At 24.8% G+C, this 23631-nt stretch overlaps 2 protein-coding genes across 5 annotated transcripts in view; one reads left to right on the forward strand and one right to left on the reverse strand.

Annotated features, from left to right (window-relative positions):
* Window positions 1-972: 972 nt before the first annotated feature.
* LOC126903252 (apoptotic chromatin condensation inducer in the nucleus) lies at window positions 973-6113 on the reverse strand. Its single transcript, XM_050681345.1, has 2 exons — window positions 5197-6113; window positions 973-3015 (listed from the first exon to the last, which is right to left on the reverse strand). Exons 1-2 carry the CDS (start codon window positions 5663-5665, stop codon window positions 1244-1246), a joined length of 2241 nt encoding a protein of 746 aa, XP_050537302.1. The 5' UTR covers window positions 5666-6113; the 3' UTR covers window positions 973-1243.
* Window positions 6114-6223: 110 nt separating this feature from the next.
* Window positions 6224-23631, forward strand: part of LOC126903274 (alpha-tubulin N-acetyltransferase 1-like) — a 26328-nt gene continuing 8920 nt past the window's right edge. The window contains exons 1-8 of one of the 4 annotated variants that reach the window (XM_050681379.1): window positions 8452-8551; window positions 12285-12431; window positions 12536-12704; window positions 12777-12921; window positions 13187-13217; window positions 13691-13763; window positions 17262-17323; window positions 18990-20522. In XM_050681379.1, the coding sequence (XP_050537336.1) occupies window positions 12304-12431; window positions 12536-12704; window positions 12777-12921; window positions 13187-13217; window positions 13691-13763; window positions 17262-17323; window positions 18990-19131 (750 nt within the window). In that variant the 5' untranslated portion in view covers window positions 8452-8551; window positions 12285-12303 and the 3' untranslated portion in view covers window positions 19132-20522. Of the gene's footprint in view, window positions 6375-7647; window positions 8552-11850; window positions 12177-12284; window positions 12432-12535; window positions 12705-12776; window positions 12922-13186; window positions 13218-13690; window positions 13764-17261; window positions 17324-18989; window positions 20523-23631 lie in introns of those variants that run through there. The other 3 variants (XM_050681376.1, XM_050681377.1, XM_050681378.1) reach the window with 3 other exon arrangements.

A 23631-nucleotide genomic window follows, 5' to 3' on the forward strand; every position in this document is an offset into this window, starting at 1 on the left:
CATAAACGTTTCAATCAAAACGACAATCCACAAAATCATTCATAGGTTGATAGTACCTATTTTTTATTTTAAATTACTTAAGATATATTTTAAATTCGTTTTTTCGACATTGTAAAATTGATGGTGAATGTAATGTCTTTGCTCGTGTCCTGAGTTTCTAGTTTTTATGAATAACTATTCAGTAACAGACGAAAGAGATAACCACTATTTATGTTCTCTCAATACTACAGAGTTGAAATTATATTTCAAATAATACGTTTATAAATCAAATAGTCTATTTTTGAAAAAAAAGTTAATTATAACTTATTGCATTATTTGCGATTTAACTCAACATTAAGTAAATCCAGGGCTGTTCCAAAGCAAAAATATATAGAGACGTTGAAAAATTTATTTTTTTTAATTAAATAATTTATTTTTAGTTATTTAATTTATAATTAGGAGATACATTTTATACACTAATACATTTGCAAAAATTTTAAATATACTTATTATTAAAAAATTTTATGCCAAAATATTGAAAATATGTAAAGGATTCCTTTAAAATGTGATAAATAATTTTGTTTCCTATTATCTTATTGCTTTTTCTTTAAATATTAATAAAAAATTTTAACATAGCATTACTTCATTTTTTATATAATTTATATTAAAACACAATTCTTGAGAGAAAAAATGTTTTTATGGTTTCTAAACCAAACGAAGACATTGCACCAGTTGTTTCCGCGTTTATTACAACAGTGTAACCAAGGAAGGGTTAAATTCAACACTATAAAATTTACCAAATAATTTTATAAGCACCTACAAGATAACCATATTTATGTATTGCAGAAATCAGCATAAGACATTTGTTCCCACTTTAAAACAAACTGAAAACTCACTTAATCTAATGCAATAAGTAATTGTATGTTATTATACATCACAGTTTATCATATAGTTTTTTTTGAAAATCAATACATAACAAAATAACTATAGGTCTTTTCATTCTATACAGTCTTTATTATGATAAATAAAATTATTTATCGCAAAGACGATTTATAATTATTACATCATAAAAACAGTGTTTGGATAGTAATCCCTAAATAAAAAACAGAATATGAAAAAAAATTAACCTACAATAATTTTCTTTTTTTTTACTATTTGTTAATGAGTTTACATTCTGATTTAAAGACAAAACTCAGAAGTACCATATTGTAAAAAAAATTGTAGGTTTTCTTTTTTATGTATAAAATACTTATTATATACAAAATTAACGTCTTCTAGGATAGTTATTATTATCTCTTCTTCTTCGATCGGTTTTTAGTGATCTTTCCATATCAGCTAAATGTTTACGGCGCTGATCTTCTTTTTCTGCTATTTCTTCAGCAGATAATGGGGACCAATATAAAGTTGGAGTAGTTTTAGTTTTTTTAAATAATTCATCTAAGCTCTTAGTTGGTACACGTTCAGGAGTTTTGGACTTCGATTTCTTTTTTTTATCTGAAGAATCTTTTTCATCTTTTCTTATTTTCTTGTCTTTAATCATACTATCACCATCTGATAATTTTCTTTTATTAGGTTTTTCATCATCCCCATTCATATCTTCTAATTTACCTTTATCCCATTCTCTTAGAATTGTATTATGATTTTCAATCTGCACTCTAAGTTTTTCAACTTTTGATATTTTATGTCTATCTGTTTGATCTAAATTTGACCCATTCAATGCTTTATTTAATTCTTCTTTGTCACTAAATACTACTTTTAAAAACTTTGGGTTAGTTGAAGGCCACTGGGATTCATTAAGAGCATACACAGTTTCAATTGCTTGGTCTTCATTTTCATATTCTACAATACACTGAGATTTGATTGCATCAATCCAAAATCCATTGGGGACAATTTTACCTGTTCTTTGTAATAAATCTCTAAGCTGTCCTACAGTAAATGGTCGCACAAGATTTGTTATATGTATTACACTTGACATACGTTTCATAGATTTTTTTTTAATAGGTTCTTTAACAACATTAGGTTCTTCTAATGATTTATCAGATTTATTTTCTTCGTTTTCAACTTTATCTTCATCATCAGGTGCTTCATAATCAACAGTTTCATGGTCTATCATCATAGTATCATTGATTTCCATACCTTCTTCTTCTGAGTTATTATCCTCAGAATCCGTCTTTTGAATCTCCCCTTCTTCTGAACGATATTCACCATTATCACCGATGGAATCGCCATTTGATTCAATAATTAGTCCTAATGTAAAAGGATTAATCGTTATTGGAATTCTTGTTTTACAAGAACCCCATTTGCGCTTTGGATGAGTAAAATGTGAGTTTGATGTATCACTAAATGTTTCTACATGCTCTGTTTTTGTATCATTTGATATTTTATCTTGTGTTATGATATTTTCTGATGAAGACACATAATTTAATTCTTCAACAGGTTTAGATTCATCTTCGTCAACTAAGTCAGGAGATTCGACAGTTAGCTGTACAACATCTTCCATTTGTTCAGAATCATTAACATCTATTTTATTCACATTTTCTAATTGAATTTTATTAATAGTATTGCTATGATTAGATTTTTCAATTGTTTTAGGATCATTTAAATTACTTATTATACTCTCTACAGATTCAGGCAAACATTCTCGAGTCTCTTCTTTTGACTCTAATAAAATAGTAGTATCCGTATGTTCTACTTTATCATCCAAAGTAGTCTCAGATAATTTACATTTCTCATCTAGAGGTTTTGAACTTGAATCTAAAGCATGTTGTTGTATAGCATTAGACAAATCATTAGCTTCACTTATCATTATTGGTTCCGATATATTTTCAATTGTTTCATTAGTGTTAGCTACATTGATCTTAATATTATCAGTACATATATTTTCCACAACTGTGTCCTCAGATTGAGGTGTTAAAACTTCAGAAGGTGTTATATCACTACTTTTAGTAATATTAGCTTGTATAATTACAGTTTCTTGAATAATAGAAGATACTGTTTCAACAGGAATTTCAGGTTCTTCTTTGTCTTTTTCTTCCTCTATTTAAAAAAAAAAAATATTAACTGTTTTTATATATGATATTGATTATAGTTACATAAAAAAAATGTAAAGCTCTACAATAAATATTGAGTCATTTTTTGCATATAAATAAATTAAGTCAATACTTAAATCTTCTTCTTCCACGTCTTAATCTCAACTACTTGGGGTCGGCCACTCTTATCCTAGCCTTTCACTTGACACGATCACCCACATCAGCTGTCCTCATATTGTATTCAATAGCATACTTCCATCTCTTTTTTGGTCTTCCTCTACCTCTTCTTCCTTCAACATTCATTTCTATAACTGTTCTTACAGCTTCCGATTCTTCTCTCCTCATAACATGACCAAACTATCTAAGTCTATTTTCTCTCATCTTATCCATGATTGATGCTACAGCTATACTCCCTCTTATATGCTCATTCCTTATCCTATCAAAGTCAATGCTTAAATAATAACGTAAAAATTCTACTAAATTAAATATATGTAATACATGAAAAATTACTAATTTAGTTATTACCCCTAATAATTTAATAATAATTATTATTATTTTTTTGTCATCTGCGCCTTTATTGAGTTTTCTATGGCTAACATAAGAAGTAATAACATCAAATATCAATTTTATAACTACATGATAATTTAATTTAACAAATTTAAATTATGTAAGAACCTATCGTTTTTGTACTGTATCGTGAAACTAAAATATATTTACTGCACCTTTCTTTTTGAAATTAATTTTATTTCTTCATATTATGTACATTTCTACATAAATGTTTTATCATCAAAATAAAACTAAGGTCAACCAATTTTATAGCTCAAGAGTACCTAAAGTTTCAAACAAAATGCCCTACCCAGTCCTATTTTTCTATAAAAAAAAAAAAAAAGACACTCAAAGTATGTTAAATTTAAAAAGACTGACATATAAAATTAAAAAATAAGTTTATGTACAATAAAAATGAAGTACAAATTAGCTGTAAGAAAAATTAGTTAAAATACATTTTTATGGAGATTCTTTTTATTTTAAGAGATCCCAAATCATTAATCATACTTAATATATGACTTAAAGCTTGAAGTTAGGCTTTATAAGAGATTTCTATCATCACAGTAAAAAATGTTATTATTAAAATTTTGTGTCATATTATTTTTATGTAAAGACTAAGGACTTTATGCATTTATAAAATTTGTTTGAATGATTTCTGAGACATTCTACTCCGTAAAATATTAGTATAAGTATATAGTACAGAAGAAATTTTTTTTGTTCTAGGGGAAGAATGATACCACCTACATCCCCCAAAACTTAGTTTAGTGTTAAGTAAAATTAACATGAACATTTATTTATCATACGTTTTAAGATGATTAAAAAAAGCTTAGTAAATACATTTAATCTTGAGCTCTCATTTTAACTGTTTTTACAAAGTTGCACACATTATCTATTAGTTAAATGTCAACTTTATAATTGAACTATGGACATAACAATTTTATTATTTTATAACAAAACTTTTAAACTGTTATCTTAAATTTAAAAATTCAAAGAATTATGACGAAAAAAATAATTGTTTGTGACTGTTTAATATCTTGAAGACTAAAGAGTTTCACATATAATCATAATTTTTTTTTACTTTACATATTAATTTGCATCAAATATTGATTTTAATTCTTGTTATATTTGGAATTAATTTAATTCTTACAAGTACTCATTAATTAAATTTTCTATTCTAAATTTAACACAATATGTCAATTAAGATAATTTTTAGATGACTTTAATTTCTTCCGAATTACCTGGCTAAAATAGTTTAATTATAACTCGTTTCAACACGTAATGGGTATAATGTAAAAGAACTAAATTGTACCAAATGATTTTCTTTCTATTACAGTATTAGAAGATTTTAACACTTGTTTAAACACAGAACTATTTTGATTAATGTTATTTATGCATGCACACATTTTTTTTATAAAATGCTACTAAATAAAACTTAAATTAAAAATAAATAAATATAGTTGATAACTATATGTAATGTATGTTAATAACCTTAATATTACTTAAAAATTTGAATTATATTATAAAAATTATTATTTTTAGGTTTTCAATTAATTAATAATTTATACACATTTAATTAAAAAATGTTCAGCTATAAATTAAAGCATATTTTTTACACAAATCACTTGAATAAATTAAAAATTACCTTGGTTAGCATTGTTAGACTCATCTTGTTCAACTTTTTCTTTTGTTACAGAACTGTCCAAGTAATTAGTAACACTTCCATCTAATACTGAAGAATTCACTGAAGAACTTCCAGCAGCTTCTTCTTTACCACCTTTGACAGCTGCATATTTTGCTTCAGCAGCTTGTTCTTTTATCAAATCTTTAGGAGAACGTCTTAAACTAATCTTGAGTTTTTGAATGTCTCCATCTGATCCATTAGAACATTCTACCTTCCACATACCCGTTGATGTATCATCATTACAAACTTCAGTATCTGGTTTTGGTAGTTTAATTGTAAGAGCAACTTTTTTTTCATTTTCATCAATTCGACTGCTTGATCTAGTTTTAACTGGCACTTCTTCAACCGATTCTGGTTCCGATGTTGAAGAATGCCTTCTAGTACGTCTTCTTGATGTACGCTTAGGTTTACGGCCTGTTCTTTTACTCATTTCGCAATATTTAAACTATTTATTAATGCACAATCATAAAATCACTTACTATTTATCACAAATATTCACAACATGTTATTAGACATAAACACTCGTCAAGCATTTAATGTACCATAATTGTGAATTTACGTAACTTATTTCACAATATAATTTTTACAAGAACATTTTTTTGTATACCAGTCCATTAAATAACGAAAATAATCGAATTTTTATCTAGTTGATTCTATTTTCTTCATTAATTACTAAAAAAACTATGTATTCACTCATAACGAAACGGCGGCCATTTTAATCGTTTATCAACACAAACACATTTCATCAACATCAACTTTCTCCATAAAAAAAAAAAATTCAATATAAGTTAAAAATTTTATAAATAATTGAATTAAATTTGTTTATTTCATTATAATAAACTAAAATCAAAATTAATTTTCCAAAAAGAGTTTTTTTTATTAGATTACAAACATTTTATACACGAACATTCAGCACTATAATAATTACAAAAACAACATCTAAAATGTTGGCTAAACTGATTTTTAATACTGATAACTGTTATCTTCAGTTTATACTATCCAATCATATTTTCGTACCTCTACTAACTAAAGCAGTAAAAAATTTTTCTTCAGTATTTAATTATTCAAACATTTTAAATAAATAACTTCGTGTTTATAAATTTCTATGAAAATTATATAACTATGGCATCAAAAATAAGGTATAATTACTTAATTACCTTTTATATTTTGAAAAAGAAATTATTGAACACCCTTGACATCACAGGTCATTGGTTTCAATTTAATATATTCTATTTATTAAATGTTTTAAAAATGAATAACAAACCATCAATAATTTCATACTTGAAAAGAAAAATTACCACCTTTTTAATGCATTTATACTTTAATAAATAATTTTACTTATATTATAAGGTGATACAGGCAAGCATTTAAGATTTTTTAATGATTATGAATGATTTAATGAAATGTTATTGTTGGTGATTTTTTCTTTATTTTTTGCTTAATATCCTATTAGTAGGATAATTCAGTATTTTGAACCGAAATACCTAAATTCATATTATCTAAAATTTGAAAATCATCATCGTTTCTAATACTTGTTTTACTAATATCATAGTTTTATACTATTCTTGGAAAACAGTTTCCCATTACATATTTGTAAAAATACTAGATTAATTAGTCCATGTTTCAATGTATTATTATTGGGTTTTCTTAAAAGCATATTGTTCTTATTAAAAGTTTTAACCAGAACATCAAATTTTCTGGAAATAATTACATTAAGAAATTATAATTAATTGACTATATAGGATGATTTTTTTAACATAACCCATCCAATTAGCCTTAGAATAAAAATAATTTAAAAAATATTTCTTTTTGGTAATTTTTAATTACATATTGTTCTTGAATTATTAGCTATGTAATGCTTTTTAAGTTCATCCCTTATGCTTTGTCAACTTTGACAAAATTTTATTTAATAAAATATTTGAAGTTTTATTTAATAGTAAACAACATAACTTCATTAATTTATTAAATACAAAACTTAAAAGTTTCAAATTTTTCATAATATATATAGAAATTTGCTTAAAGTATGGTAGTTTATAAAATACAATATTATGAGTTAACATTTATAAATTTACCAACTGGTAATATAAAAAACATTTTTTAATTAAGTCATAACTAACATTAAACATTTTGTATATGTGAATAGAAATGTCATAAAAAAGCAAGTAATATCAATTAACTACCAATATTTGTAATCATCGTATATTATACATTTATTTTTGTTAAAATTTTCAAATGTGTAGTTCAAATTCATAAAACCACAATCATAAAGTTTAATTTCATTCATATAATGCAGTAACAAAAGATGATTTTTCTAAATAACATAAACAGAGTAGTGATGTAAAAATGAATAATTTTCATTTGTTTTCAATATTTATAATTTATTTTATTAATATTAAGAAATTTTGTTTTCAGAGACGCTTTTATCTAAATAATCCATAGAGGATTTAATAGAACATCTTTAAATAATATTCTATATAAGAATGAAATACCAAAGTCGTATCCAAGAGCTTTATAATATATTCAGAAAAAAAACATTTGACAAACTTTATCAGTCTAATAATACTAAAGCTGAGTTATATAATAAACTTGCAGTGTATCGACCAGATTATGATAAAGTAGTGTCATGGTATGAAAGAGTTACTGGTTTGAGTGAAGTTCGGATAGCACAAGATAGAGTATTAGATTCTCAGAAACAATTTATGATTGCGCAAGACAAAAGAAGAAATGTTTCTGTAGAATTAAGAGCAATACAAAATAAATTAAAAGATATTCGTAATGAACTTTTAAATACTTCTAGGTCAGAAGATAGGTATATTGAGTTAGTTACACAAGAACATGCATTATTGAAAAAAGAAAATTTTATTATTGAACAAGTTAGTTTAAGTGAAAAAGAAGAAAGAGATAGTTTTATATTACTTTCTACTACCCTTAAGGATAGTCATGATAGAGAAAGAATTCAAGCAGAACGCACTAAATATGTATCAATTGTTGGATCTATATTAGGAACCGTAATTGGAATTATCGGTAGTACTGTTATAAATGCTTGGAAAATGAATGAATTTAAAAGAATGGTTTTAGAAGCAAAACTTGACACATCTCACTCATTACAAACTGATCAAATAAAACAATTGTTGTTAAAAATTCAAAAACAAAATCAAACAAAAAACCAATCACAATCTTATAGCTGTATCGAAGAAGATTTTAAACTCGAATGGAAATATACTGATTATGATGTTATTATGTTAACTGCTATTAATTGTTCTATTATTGCGATCTCAGTTTTTATTATTACAAGATTTTTTTGAATCTAATTTAGGTAATTATTATGAATTGTTGAATATGGTTTTGATCCAATAAAATATAAATTTATTTTTAATATTTCTTAGTGTGTCCAAGTATTTTTTGATGTGATGTTAATTATTGGTCATCATGTATGTAAAAATATCTAGACTAATTGAGGTTTACTTTCTTAGGATTTAGATTTTTTAAATTTACCTTTATTAATATATTACCAATTAATTTAAATTATTATAAAATACTTACCAAATTGATGAAGGTTTAGAATTTAATAGAGAATAAATTTTAAGGTTGGTTTTATAACCAGTCAAAATATTTCCTGTCAATTGACTTAATTTTGATGTGTCAAATTTGATAAAAAAATTTATTGTTATTATTTTTTAACTTCACTATTAATCAAACTATTAGTCTTCTAATATTCTAATATAGTAGAACATGTAAATAGTAATCAGAAAATAGTAGAGCATGATAGCTATCATAAAAGTAACTCATGAAAGTGTCTCATTACAAACTTTTTAATAACAATTATCACACTTGCACTATCTTACTATCATGTGTGTGATATATTTTATGCTGTAGAGTTGGGGGTAGAACACCTTACCAACCCTATGTTTTAGCAAATTTTTGTCGGTATTTATGTGAAGACCAGTCTGTAAATTTTCTCATCACACTCCGAAAAAGCTTGAGAGTTCCAACCCTAGTTAGGTTGATTAATTTGTCTAATTTGTGAAATTAAGTTAGATTAAAAAAATTAATTTAAGTTATAATTTATGGGATTCAAAGTTAAATTTTAATAATAAATAATAGTAATAATGAATGTTTAAAGAGAAGTATGCAAGTTAACAGATAATTTTGCTGTTCATATAAAAGATTTTTTTTAAAAAGAAAAAATGAATTCCAATTATCTAATATAAAAATTACAAGGAAATATATTTTTTAACATTTTATAATATTATTACACAAAACTTAAATACTAAAATATATGAATTATGTTATTACTGTTCAAGAAAAACAATCCAATATCTTCATGTGGTGAACAATTAATATTTTTTTCCATTATTATATAAATTTCTAAGGAATCTAAATCTCAAATTTCTAAGGACAATTTTATTTTATTTTAGTACTGTACTAAATATAGTGTATTACTAAATGCTAAATTAATTTGTTAAAAAATTACTTATAAAGTGAAAACGTTAAACTTAACTTACAAATTATTAAAGTATAAATTCTCAGATTTCGAAAAAAATATTCATAAAATAACGACTAAATGGACCGTGTTATCTGATAAATTTTAAATTTAACTTCATATTTTTTGTTTCTTTATTTTGACTATAATGTGAGCAGTTAAAGTTTCTTTAATCAGTTGATAAAAATTTTGATCAATCATTTGACATTTTGGCAACCTTAATAAATTTTATTTTTGATCTCCTAAAAAGTCAGAAAAAGTGTGTTACTCCCTTATTCGTTGCGCAACATGATATACTAAGTTAATTATTCCTTAGTACATGTATACTCAAAATATATAAAAAGGATATGTTTGGATTCAGTTGATTTCTAAAAATACTAAGCTTGTTATGAAATTAATATTAATTAAAATAATAATACGGATTAAAATTAATATGCATCTATAGTTATCGATATATATCCTACAGTTAAATATTAATAACTGAAAAATAATAACGCCATTTGATTGTAAATAAAACTCACATCCCGGCACTATAATTTTGGAAAAATAAAGTTTTTGATAATCAATAACCTTTTTCATTTTACTGAAGTTTAAATAATTTTTAATTTTATTATATCAGCTTAAATTCAGACACAAAAATTACAATAATAAAATAATAAGAAATAAATCGCTTCATTCAAAAAAGGCCTTCATCGTTAACTTAAAACTCTTAGAAAAATTAAAAAAAATTTTAAATGCATAAACATTTACTGTTTAATATCTATAATTTATTAATCAGTAAATTACATTCTGTAAACACTATTTTCATAAATTTAGTTTAAATTATTAGCACTTAAGTATAGTATACTTAGACTCATTTTACAAAAATTACTAATTAATTGCAAAACTTTTGGTTATGACAGTAAAATAATATAAAGCAACAATATTATCATGAAACAAAATTTATAAACATCAAAATAGACCCTCAAGTAAAAAATTAACAATAAAATATTTTAAGTTATTCCTTTTTAATACTAAAATGCTTCTGTTTCCATATCGAATTAGCTATATGAAAATGTCATTATAAAATTCTTTGTACAGATGGTCAATGCAAAGACATGCTTTTTTAATATCATTCATTTCTGTTATATTTATTGGAATTTTATCATTTTCATAAGCACGAGTATCTGGAAGTCTTAATCACTTTTGCGTTTTCCTGATTGCATAAGAGGAAATTAAATTGTGTTTAACTATATATTTTAATAGTTCAAAATCATAATAATTTTAAAAAAAGAAGAAACAAATAAGAATTACTGTAATAAAAATATTAAGAGCCTCATGGGATATCTAATGTACACAGGGTGATTCTTTTATGATAAATCTCGTTATTAATTGAAAAATTAAAATAATATTTTATTGTTTCTTTTATTTCCATGTTTTTCTCAATTTATCAATCATAAAGTATTTTTATTTTTATAACTTTATTTTTTCAAATAGCATAAATCATAATTAACTGGCTAATTCATTAGAAAATATGTAGTTATTAAATGACTGGTTGATAGCAACTCTCACTCCATTACTTCGGAAATTATTAATATCTTTATATTTGGCTAGGAAGAGGAGGGTGCCCGAGAAGTCTAAGTGGTCATACCCGCATCTCTCCTTCAGTCAATAAAACATTTAGAAAAATAAGCTTTGGGTCGCCAAATTTTTGTAAGCGACAGTTTACTTTAAAGTATCACACTGGAGCTCTTGATTAGAAGCAATAAAAGCATAGGGAGTATACCTGAAAAAAATATTTCCTTCTATTTTTAAATAACGCTGTACGATATTTTCAAAAATTAAATATCCTTAAAAGTGACCATTTATGTGACTAAGACATATAATTAATAAAGTACTTTTATTTAACAATTAGTGATCATCATCATCTATTAAAGGCAATGCATTGTCGTTGACGCCACTCCTCTCTGTTAGACCCCAAATTCTTTAGAGAAACAAAAGACGCACAGTTCAATTAGAAATAAGACTTTTAAATGGATATAACATTTTAAAATTGAGTTACAACCTTGGTTTATATTCAAAAAGCGACCATAACCAAAGCTATCACTAAAGGTTCTCTCAAAAAATCAATAAAGGGGTGGCTCCCCACGCATTGAAATATGCTCGCCTAGTCACTTTATTATTAAGTCATTTTATTATTACCAGAAACCTCACACGATCGTTGTACTGCGCTGTTATGTTTATTTTTAACCATAGTAATTATTTTATATAAAAAATAGTTTACTTAATAGCCTTAACGAAAAAATCATCTGTTAATAGTAGTATTCAATTTTGTTAAATAAGACAAAACATTTTCAATTTAACTGTATACCATAGCACAGATCATGGAATTTAAATTCGATATCAAAGATTTATCTGAAAAATCTATTTTAAAAATTGACTATTCGTTAATACCAGATGGCTATGAATATGATGTCAAGTAGGATTATATTTTATTACTTATTTGTTGAAACTATTTACCAATTAATAACAAAAGATATGTTTATTTTTGAAAAAAAAAACATTATATGTACTTATTGGTTAATAGCTTACAAAGAAGAATTGCTATGATTGTTGATGAAATGGGAAAGGCATCCGCTAGGGCTCAAGACTTAAAAATGCCAATAACAACCGCTGAAAAGTTAGCTAAATCAGACCATTTAATATATTTGATGACTGAACAGACAAATGATGAGTATGTAATATTATTAATAGCATTGAATATCACTCAGTTATATGCTTAAAACTATTTCATTTGATTTATTTATCAAAACATAATAAAAATATTTTTTTATTTAGTTCAAATGTAGTAATTGGCATCCTTAAAATGGGTTGGAAAAAATTATATTTATTCGACAAAAAGGGGACTCGTTCTGAAGCTATGGTATATTGCTTATTAGATTTTTATGTCCATGAAACAAGACAGCGTCAAGGTTATGGAGTTAAAATATTTGAATATATGTTAAAAGTAAAATAAAAATTTTTATTATAAATTTTTCATATCTCTTTATTAAATAGATATTATTATTCACCACCACAGGACAATGAATTGGAAGCAAAACGATTAGCAATTGACAGACCATCTAAAAAAATGTTGCAGTTCATGGTAAAACATTTTAAGCTTAAAAAACCTGTTGACCAAGGGAACAATTTTGTAATTTTTGAAGAATTTTTTGATACTCCAGGTAGGATTACTTACACCTTACCTCATTCAGATGAAGTAGGGTATATGTAAATAAATAGGATAATCGTAAATACATGTATTCTCTTAAAATATTTAGTAGATTTTATTTTAGATTTAAAAGTTTTGTTCCTCATATGTGTTGCTATCGTATTTAAAGTAAGTTTGAAATAAAACTTATGTATTTGTCTGAAAAAATTCATTTACAATTACTCCACTTCATCTTATATTATTTGTTATTATTAATAATTTTGTGTTTATATTTTAAGGACTAACTCAACTGAAGGATAAATGTAATAGGTAAACTTTAATTTTTAAGTGTTCTATATTTGCCGTTTGAGTAATAAAAACAAATAAAAAAGTATTCGTATAAACAGAATTATTATTAATAAAAATTATTTATAACTTATGGCTAATATTATTTTATATTAAAAATTATATTTAAAAATATTCATTTGAGCTTAAAAAAATTTTTATAATTGTTTGATTTTGAATACTTAAGTAGTTAAACAATCAGAACATAAAAATAATTTGCATTATGATCAGGATTTTGAATTATAAAAATAAACGGTTACTTTGGATCCGGCATTAATATTCACAAACATATTTAACATTTTGTTCTTGGATTAACGTAAATTTTATGTCCCAAAAAATTTATATCAATAAATTATAAAGTATAATTTATGATTGATTACTACGTAGAAAAAAATTGTATTAGTAAAGTCTCTAGTCTGTTAAAAAATATAATTATTATACTTAAAATTATTTTACAGTATGAATGGATATAGAAGTAAAATTACCATAGGCCGCCACGCTGCTAACAAACATCAAGACAACATGTCAGACGTAAATATATTAAAAAGTTTTTTTAACTTTATCATTATTTTTACCATGACACGAAGATTCTTGTTTCGATTTGAAATTAATTGATTTAAAATTTTCAAACAAAATCCCATATAATTATTTTAAAGAATATATGACTTAACCAGGCACGTAGCCAGAAAATGTTTATTGGAGGGGCCAACAATTTTGGGCCTTTGTATCATTTTCCATAATTTGTTTACCATGAAAAGATTGTGGGGGGGTCCCTCCACTCCTTCTTAGACAGTATCCCATTCTATGAATCTTACAAGTTCAAAATTTGTGTTTATTTTTCGAAAATTGGTGGATTATTCCAAAAGTTACATGATCTGCTATTTCCTTATTAATATCCTGATTAAGATAAAGTATGTCGAATGAAAAAGAGATTATTAAAAAATATTATTTCTCATAAAAAAATTGTGCTGATCCATACATTTTTCAAAAAGTTATAGCATTATAAAGTTAAAAATGTAAAATACAAAATCGAGAATTTTTACACAAAAATATCATTCGGTAGCCATTTTCACCGTGAAGACAAAATTAACTCCGAAATTTTTTTAAATAAAATAGTACATTACGTTAGCTTTAATTTAAGATATAGATAAAAGTGTCAGACTTTCCGGAACATTTTAAAAATTTAAGTGAAAAAAGTTAATTTTTTGTGAAAAAGTTGTCATTTTAAATCCCCCCCGTGGGCAGGTAAAGGGTCAGATTTATAAAAAAAATATATCAAATGAAAAGTAACGATATCATACATCTTTATAAAAAAGTTATGGCAATTTTTGAGGGTAATGTCTTCGACTAGATACGATTTGTGATCTTTTGACGTATTACTGAAAGAAATGGGTTCAGTGAGAGCTGAGAAAAAGTGGTAACAGACACAAAAAAAAACACACCATAGTAAAAATAATACCTTCTCAGCTTTGCATCGAAGCTAATAAAATAATGATATGAACATAAGCTGATTTAATTTTTCAACTTTTAAGCTATTAAGAAAAAATAATTTATTCCTAAATACTAATAACAATTAAGTTATAAAAAATTTTAAAATAAATATAAATTATAAACAATGTAAAATTTTATTTTATTTTATTTAAAATTAAAAACAATTCCTGCCTTTTTTTAGTCATATTTTAATTACTATTATTTAGAGCACGCAAATAACAAATTAACAAAAACAAATAAATTACCTATTGTAACTACTAAATTATAAAAAAAGAAACAAATTAAAGATAAGATTTATCAAAAATTTTTTATAGAGTATACTCTATCGAATTTTGTAATCAACTAGATTCTAATCAATGCAGATACTTGGTAGTTTGTTATCATTTGTTAGACCAGAGTTAAAAAAAATTTACCTACAACCACGTTTGGAGTAATTGCTATTCCATTTATTATTACGTCTAGAACGTTATCTTTTTCAAATAACGTTTTCTATGAATATAAAAATGAAAATACAGCCATAATAATAACTGTATTACTCAATAGTAATCACAAATGAATAATAATTTCAATGTATATAAGGCCTAGCACGTTTTTGATAATTCGTAAAAATAATTGAATTTTAAATTTGGGGGGGCCGGCTCTGGGCCACATTAAATTTAAGGGGGGCCAGGCCCACCCAGGCCCACCCTTGTCTACGTGCCTGAACTTAACCCACTTACGATTTGATGATTCAGCATATTTTAATATACGAGCGAATTAAAAAATACTCGTACATTTAAAGTGAATAAAAATCAGTAAATATTCAACGAAATACTATAGTCACTTAGTAAACGATCAACGATAGTTGTGTACATTTAGTACATTTTTAGCTGAAGGTATTAATTTTACTGTGTAATATTTTTTACACAGGCGACAGTCTGTCGCCAATTTTTCTTAGCTCTCACCGGACTGATTTCTTTCAATGACACGTCAAAGAATCATAAAACATATCTAGTTAAAAGCATTATCCTCAAAAAATAAAAAAATTTCCCTTGTTTCTCGTAAAAATGTGAAAATGTGCCGTAGTTAAAAAACATACTATTTTTGTGTTCAAATTTTCAATTTCACATTTTATTTTTTCGACTTAATATTGCTATAACCTTTTGAAAAACTATTACAATATTAAAAAATATATAAGAATTACATCAATAATTATAACAATATTTATTTGATATACTTTTATTTAAAATACCGTATAAAGTGGAGCATTCAGTAATAAGGTCACCGATTTTTATAAATGTTACGTGAATGAAACTTTATTGAACGACTTATAATACATAATACTTATTATACTTATTAAATTTAGTATTGTAAATTTTACGGAAAAATTATAAAAAGTTATGAAGTTTTGTTAGAATAATTATTTTAATATTAGCTACTCTATTTATCTTAAAATAATAATTATAGAAAATCATTTGTGGTGGTTTTTAGTTTTATATATTTTTTGATTTATTAATTATTAAGTATTTTTTAAATTCATTCTTAATACCTTAAATAAGTGTCATCTTTATTTTCCTAATGGCAACATACATATTTTATTAGCTTATTAAAAATGATCTAACTAAGAAAATAGCTAATCGATGACAACTTTAGATCCATTCGTTTCGGAAGTTATAACTATTTTAAAATATAGAATGGAAGTGAAATGTGGGTTATGTTATTCTTATTACTTTGCCATGCTGTTCCTCCCCACTGTACTTTTAAAAATGTTAATAAATAATAACAGTGGTCTGAAGTACTATTTTAAAAATTCTTTTCAACTAGTCATTTTCTTAATTATATCATTAATTATTTTATTAGCTAGTTAAATATCTTTATTAATATTTAAAACAATAAAGTTAACACCCTTACAAGAGATAAATTTAAAAACTAAATAATTAATAAATCAAGAAATATATAAAATTAAAATATATCAAAAATATTCTTCTTAATATAATTGTTATTTTGATTGATATTAAAAGTAACACTCGGTATACAACAACTTCATAATTTCTCCGTAAAATTTACAATACTAAATTAATTAATATCAATTTCATACTAAATTGAATTACTATTATAGGCGTTTATTCATGTATTGTACTTATAAATCTTGTAATCATGTTAAAATTAAGGAAATATGAGTTCATGTTGCTTTTAAAATATTTCAATAATTCTTACTATAAATTAATCACTGTCTACGGACTTGCATCAAAGCGTTTTTTATGATAGCGATTTAAATCACTGTCAGATATCATCCTTAGTTGACCCAACTATATCACGCCCACCACTGTAATGATTTATACTATAATTGAGTATTTATATTGAGAAATTATTAAATTATCGCTCAGTGATAATTTAACTAAATTAAAATAGTTATGAATTGATAATTTCTTCTAACTTTTTAAACTTAATGTTTAAATTTATTTAATGTTATAATCATTGAACTGTTACATTTGTGTATATATATATATATATATATATATATATATACACTTTATAGATTTATCATTTTTATTCTAGATTTTACATGGCGCTAATAGCGCAACGCATGTTAACGATAAATACGTTGTCAACGCAGATATGTAAGTAAAATTCCATAGATCATTAATGACCGTAGCGGCCTCTTCAATGAGACTGTTTCTGAACTTTGAATACTCGAGGACGGTTAGTTAGTTTGTCGCTAGAGAAAGGAGTAGCTATTCTAATAATGGAATATTTATTACTGAATTTATCTCTAGTCAGCAAATATAATTGCTCATGATCTAGTCTCGAACTTGAGACAAAGCGTATCAGGGGGTCTATTTTTGAGCTTGGACTAATCATTTACCAATGTTTTAACACACTAAAACATTAAATTATGACTTTAGTCATAACGATGCACTAATCGTACATCGTCTTATCTAATGTCATTTTAATCCAATAATTATAAGGGTGATGTGGTTAATTAAATTGGCTGTACTATACTTCATATTAATTTTATTATTAATGTTAATCAAATTTATGATAACAACAAAATTTACTCATGAAAAATCCGTTGTTGTTTATTCGTTAGTATTTTTAATTTAATTTTTAGTGTTATTTTTTACAATGAAAGTAAAAAAGGTCAATTGTTAATTGATTTTGTTCATAAACACCCTAAATTTAATACCAAAAAATTTGAATTATCTTCTACTATGCAAGAATCTCAATTGTTATGGCAAAATATAACAAAAATGTTAAATCAAAATGATAGGCCAAACAATATTTCCTTGAAAATTCCTTTTTTACAGTAACGTAATTTTGAAACACTTTTCAAAATTCCAAAAATTGGATGGTCTTTTTCAATTTTTGATGACAACATGTTCAACTTTATTCAAATCGGATTCTTTAGACGAGTTGATTATTAAAATCGGTTCACCAAGATAATTTTTATAGATAGTCTTAAATAACAAACGCACACTATCACAAACTTTCTCAGCTTCCCATCAAAACTAATAATAAAATTTTAAGCAGGAAAAGTTTTATTATTTGAATTAGTTTCCACAAAAAATCTTCTTGAAAAATTAATTAGTAGTTTTATATTATAAATTAACAAATTAGATCTTTAAGAATTTAGAAAATAATGTATATAGTCATTATAAAATATTTGAAGATGGGGATTAATACTTTTAGCCCTTATGGACGTAGTTCATTAATTAAGCTTAGTACAAGATTTTTTGTTAGTCTAAATTTCTGTACAAATGCCCTTTCAAACAAAATTACAGAATATAGCATTTTATTAATATAACTAGAAAATATATGTACATATTGTAATTAATTTTGTGACATACCAATGAATAGATCTTCTACTAAATTTAATCTAATTGCTGTATGATCATTATATTGACCTTTCTCAATAATTTTTAAATTATTTATAACTTAAATATAATACATATTAAAATGTTCCATTTTTGTATTAATAAATTGATTTACAAACTTTATAAATACACCAAAAATTATACGTTTTCATAAAAAAAACGAATTGTAACAGTAATTAGTATATTTTAAAAAGTTTATCTAAAACTTAATTATAATAATAAATATTTTTATCATACAAGCATTCAAAAATACGGTTTTTTAGTGTGTTAAATTTTATATTGTACTATAAAGTAGATCAATATAAAATTCTAAAATATACTCCCAGATACTGCCATGTAAGCGACTTTACTGTACTATTTCCTCGAACTAAGTTAGTTTATCAAATATATGTTTTTTATTATTATTAAACAGCGTAAATAACAAATTCAAAGACAATAAACCAAATGTCGTCACAGTTCTTCCATCTGAAAAAGAATTCAATGATAACCACAACGGAAAGAAAGGAGCTCCTCCTAAATTAGATTTAAAATTTTACCATTCTAATCTTTGGTAAATTACTATTATAAAAATTTTATAAAAAAATTTCGTTTCATTTTTTAAGAATTAATATGAGCTTATAATGTCTAATAACTGCTAAGATGATCGTTGTTCTGCCTTTATCATGTTTCACGCGTTACCTAAAACTATTGTTCTATCAATATAATTATAAGTATTATTATATTTATAATTATAAATTGAGCAAATTTTTAAACCTATTAAATATTTGGAACACAAGTTGGAATTCATAAATTAATTGAACTTTACAGGTAATTCTTCAATTTCCTGTTATAGAGGGGTGCACCCAATAAAAATAATTTAATTTCAGTATTATCATACTCCTAATCACTATGATGATTGTAAGTGATTATTATTAAAATTTATATCTGTAGAATAATATTTTGAACGAGTCATGGAAAAATTTTAGAAAAGGTAAAACAACTATTATCTTAATAAATACATATTCATATATATGACTTAACACTGATGTAATAAAAATATAAAATCAGTCCAGAGTAATTTTATACGTTTTGTATTTAGTGACACTAAATTTAGTTCTATAAATAGTGGAAGTATAAGTTGTGGCTATATTTCTTGAAATAATTTTTTTGATGAATATATTTTTAAATTACATAAAAATGTTATATGTTTTATTAAATTAATTTCAGTGTAATTTAACGAAATTAACTAATTAATATTTCATATAAGGTCTCACAGCATAAATTTTATGTAATAGCTTGTTTCTTCTAAAATTATATAAATCATATTAAATTCTATTGAGTTTTGAACTTTTTTATCTCATTACTTATCTGTGATTTTACTTTTTTATGTTATTATTTAAAATGGGCGATTCCCTTCTATTTATGTTAACTCTCTAAATTTTTGTAATTTTTATGTTTATTAATTTAATTAACAGTCAAAAAATAAAGGTTACCATAAGTTTATGTAGTTTTTTTATTAAAAGATGCATATTAAAAAATTTTGCACATTTTCGATAAATGCATCATCAAAATTTCCTCTGTTTTTTTTTTTTTTTTTTATAAAAGATGCATTGTAATAATAAAAGAAATTACAAAATAAAATGAATCGACTGATATTACCACACTCGATATTTTATTTACATTATTTCTAGAATAACATTAAATAAAAATGTTTTATTAATAAATTCTATACAATAAAGCTACATTTTTAACTTTTTGTCTCCTCGAAGAAAATATTTTCTGATTTAATATTTTAGCTTGTTAATCTAAAATATTTTTTATTTAATTACTTTTAAAAGAAAAATATTCGTTAAGTTTTAAAATTGTTTGCTAAGATAAATAATATTAATATACTTACTATTATTACTTTTTTGTATTTTTCTAAAATATGGAAAATATTGAAATATATTTGTTTTGTAGTTAAAAACATCCATAGGTTATTAATATTATCATTTAACTCAAATTTTTATCATACTAGTTCATAGCTGATTTATTATTGATACTTGTGTGTAGCTTAATATAAAAAAAATGTATAAATAACGTTTGTTATTTTGGATCGAATAAAAACAAATATATATCACCATTATTACATTATTTATACCTTTATTTCTAAATTAGGCACAATCTAGACTCTAATCAACAATAGTTTATATATTACTAAACTTAGTTTGATTTTTTCTTCTTCAAATTTTATTGAATAAATAAATTTTGTCAAAGATTACTGCCTAAATTATGTTGATGTACACTAAAAAACTACGTGACTAATATACCACTCTTTTTCTTCTTTTACATCCGGCTTCTATTACATCTGACGCATTATATATCGTAGCCATTATATTCGTTGGCATCCTTTAAACCCATTTTAGGGACACACCAACACATAGTGACATCTATGTGACTAAGACAAAGTAGCAGTGATATCACACATCTTTAAAAATTGTTCGTTGATGTTGTTATTTGTATTTGTTGCATTACATGTTATTCATATAAATATTCTCAATCAAATTTTTTACCTTCGATACGAAGTTGAGAAGGTATTAATTTTACTATAATGTGATTATTATTTTTCTTATATTACTTCAAAGTGCTATTAATGGGTGGCTTCTTTGTCAAGTATTCATGTCCTATTTTTATTTTAGCAAATAATCTAATTGTACTTACACGAAACAGAAGTGTATATCTTAATAAAGGAAAAAAAGATTAAATATATTAAATAGATAATTATAATGATAAAAATATATATAAACCTGCAAATTAAATGTATTACATACAGGGGCATAAAAATATGTTAAAAATACACTACTGATATCCCAACAAAAACACCGCGGAACACCTACAAAAAAATTATAAAATCATTAATAAGATTTTGAAGCACTATAAATATATCATACTATCTGTTCTAATATTTTAAATTTAATATTAGGACTTTATTATTAATATTTAAATATTTATTTTAATTATTTAAGAGGGCATGATTATTTATAGGGTTATAAATATTTTAAACAATATTTAAAATAATTCGTGAACGAACGATTCAAAAAAAACCACTAGTTAGTCAAATATGACAAACTGGTATTGTTATCAAGAATCATATATGACTTTTGAATTTTGCTTGTTGACTCTCTTTCGCTTTTTTGCTAGTTTATGATTTTTCATAAAGTGTCCACTATAAGTGTGGTTCATCAATAGTATCCTAATTTTGCTATAGTTTATTATTACATTTGCCTCATTCTTTGCATTAAAGTTTTTTTATCCAACGATCTTCTATGGGGCCTCATTGTTTTCACTCCTGCTCTTACAAGTTTTCCTTAATTGGATTCCTAATTTTCACAAAATTATCGGTTTTTGTGATGTATCTATCCTGTTTCCGTAAAACGTCACGAAATATCTACTACAGCAGAGCTTGGAACTAAAGTACGTTCGTAAATTCTATAGTGCGCGCCAGTGCCATAAAAGTTTCCATATATTAATTTCACCCTTCGGTATACTATCTGTTGACAAATCTTTCACACTTGATATACTTGTAGGCAGGGATTCGGAACGGAACAAAAATATTGTTCCGGAACGTGAAATTTCGTTCCGTTCCGAGTTTGCTCCGGAACGGAACTTTTGCTAACAAACGTTCCGGTCATTTGTTCCAGAACGGAACTATTATTTAAATTCGTTCCGGCCATTTGCTCCGGAACGGAACTCTTCCTAAAAATCGTTCCGACTATTTGTTCCGGAACGGAACTATTAGTAAAATTCGTTCCGACTATTTGCTCCGGAACGGAACTATTAGTAAAATTTGTTCTGGTCATTTGTTCCGTAACGGAACTTTTCCTAAAAATAGTTCCGACTATGCGCTCCGGAATGGAACCTATGCTAAAAATTGTTCCAACAATTTACTCCAGAAAGGAGCTTATTCTAAAAAACGTTTCGGATAAAAAATTAAATTATATTAATAACTATAATAATATTTTTCGTATGGAGTTTTTATATTTAATATGTAATCAATATAATTATTGCAACATTTATTCAAATGCTTTGCGCAAAATATTAATAATTATGCCATAAATAATTATTACTTAACGTATTTAATATGTTAAAAATAATCAGTGCAAATTATAATTTTTAACCTATTTTTTGGTCTTTAAAGTTAATTTTTTGAAAGTTTATAATGAAAAAAAAGGTTTATTTGTTACCATAACTTATAACTCAACTTCAAATTTGAAATTAAGATTATTAAATAGAAAATTGTATGTGAATTAAAAAAGTAGTATAGTATTTAAAGTGTTAATAATTTATTCATAACCATGAAAAATTTTATAGATCACGTTATATAGTTCTTTGTGTTATATAAAATCTATAATAATAATATCTAGTAATAAATTAGTATTTGGTACTTAGTCAAGTTGAAACATTGGATATAACTGAAATTGTTGGGGAATTAATTATTTGAATTTAAATTATTTTTATTGTCTATTAAAAAATCAGCTACTAAAAGGACGGTTAATCCGTCCAGATGCCCTCGAATAGAATGTATGCTGTCAACTCATATTCGTGACAAGTTTACTTTCTAATGTTACAAAAAAAACAACTTCATGCAAATTTCTGATCAGTAGATATTTTTATTGTATTTGCATTGTTATTTACGTGTAAAAATCATAGAGTAACTCTATGGTAAAAATGACACAGTAAAATTAAAATTTAAGTTCCATCACTCGTCAATAATAAGATTGTTTTTATAAATTCAGAAAAGCGACTGCTAAAATAAATCTAGTTATAGCAATGCAATACGTTAAAACAATGGAATAGGCTGAATATAACGCTCTCCAGTTGGACTTAAGTACAAAGATCTGAATCCGTAAGAGGCTCACCTCTATAAAAAAGATAAAAATTTAATAGTAGATTAATATAAAAAAATATAATAATAATTTAAATGTGATTAATAAATATCAGAGGGGTGAAAATAAATAGGAACGTTCCAAAGCATTTTTGCGAAACAATTTGTAGCTAGCATTCTGTTCCGGAGCAAATGGTCGGAACGATTTTTA

The sequence above is a fragment of the Daktulosphaira vitifoliae genome, unplaced genomic scaffold, assembly GCF_025091365.1.
Source record: "Daktulosphaira vitifoliae isolate Bord-2020 unplaced genomic scaffold, ASM2509136v1 Scaffold_3, whole genome shotgun sequence".
Taxonomy (NCBI): domain Eukaryota; kingdom Metazoa; phylum Arthropoda; class Insecta; order Hemiptera; family Phylloxeridae; genus Daktulosphaira; species Daktulosphaira vitifoliae.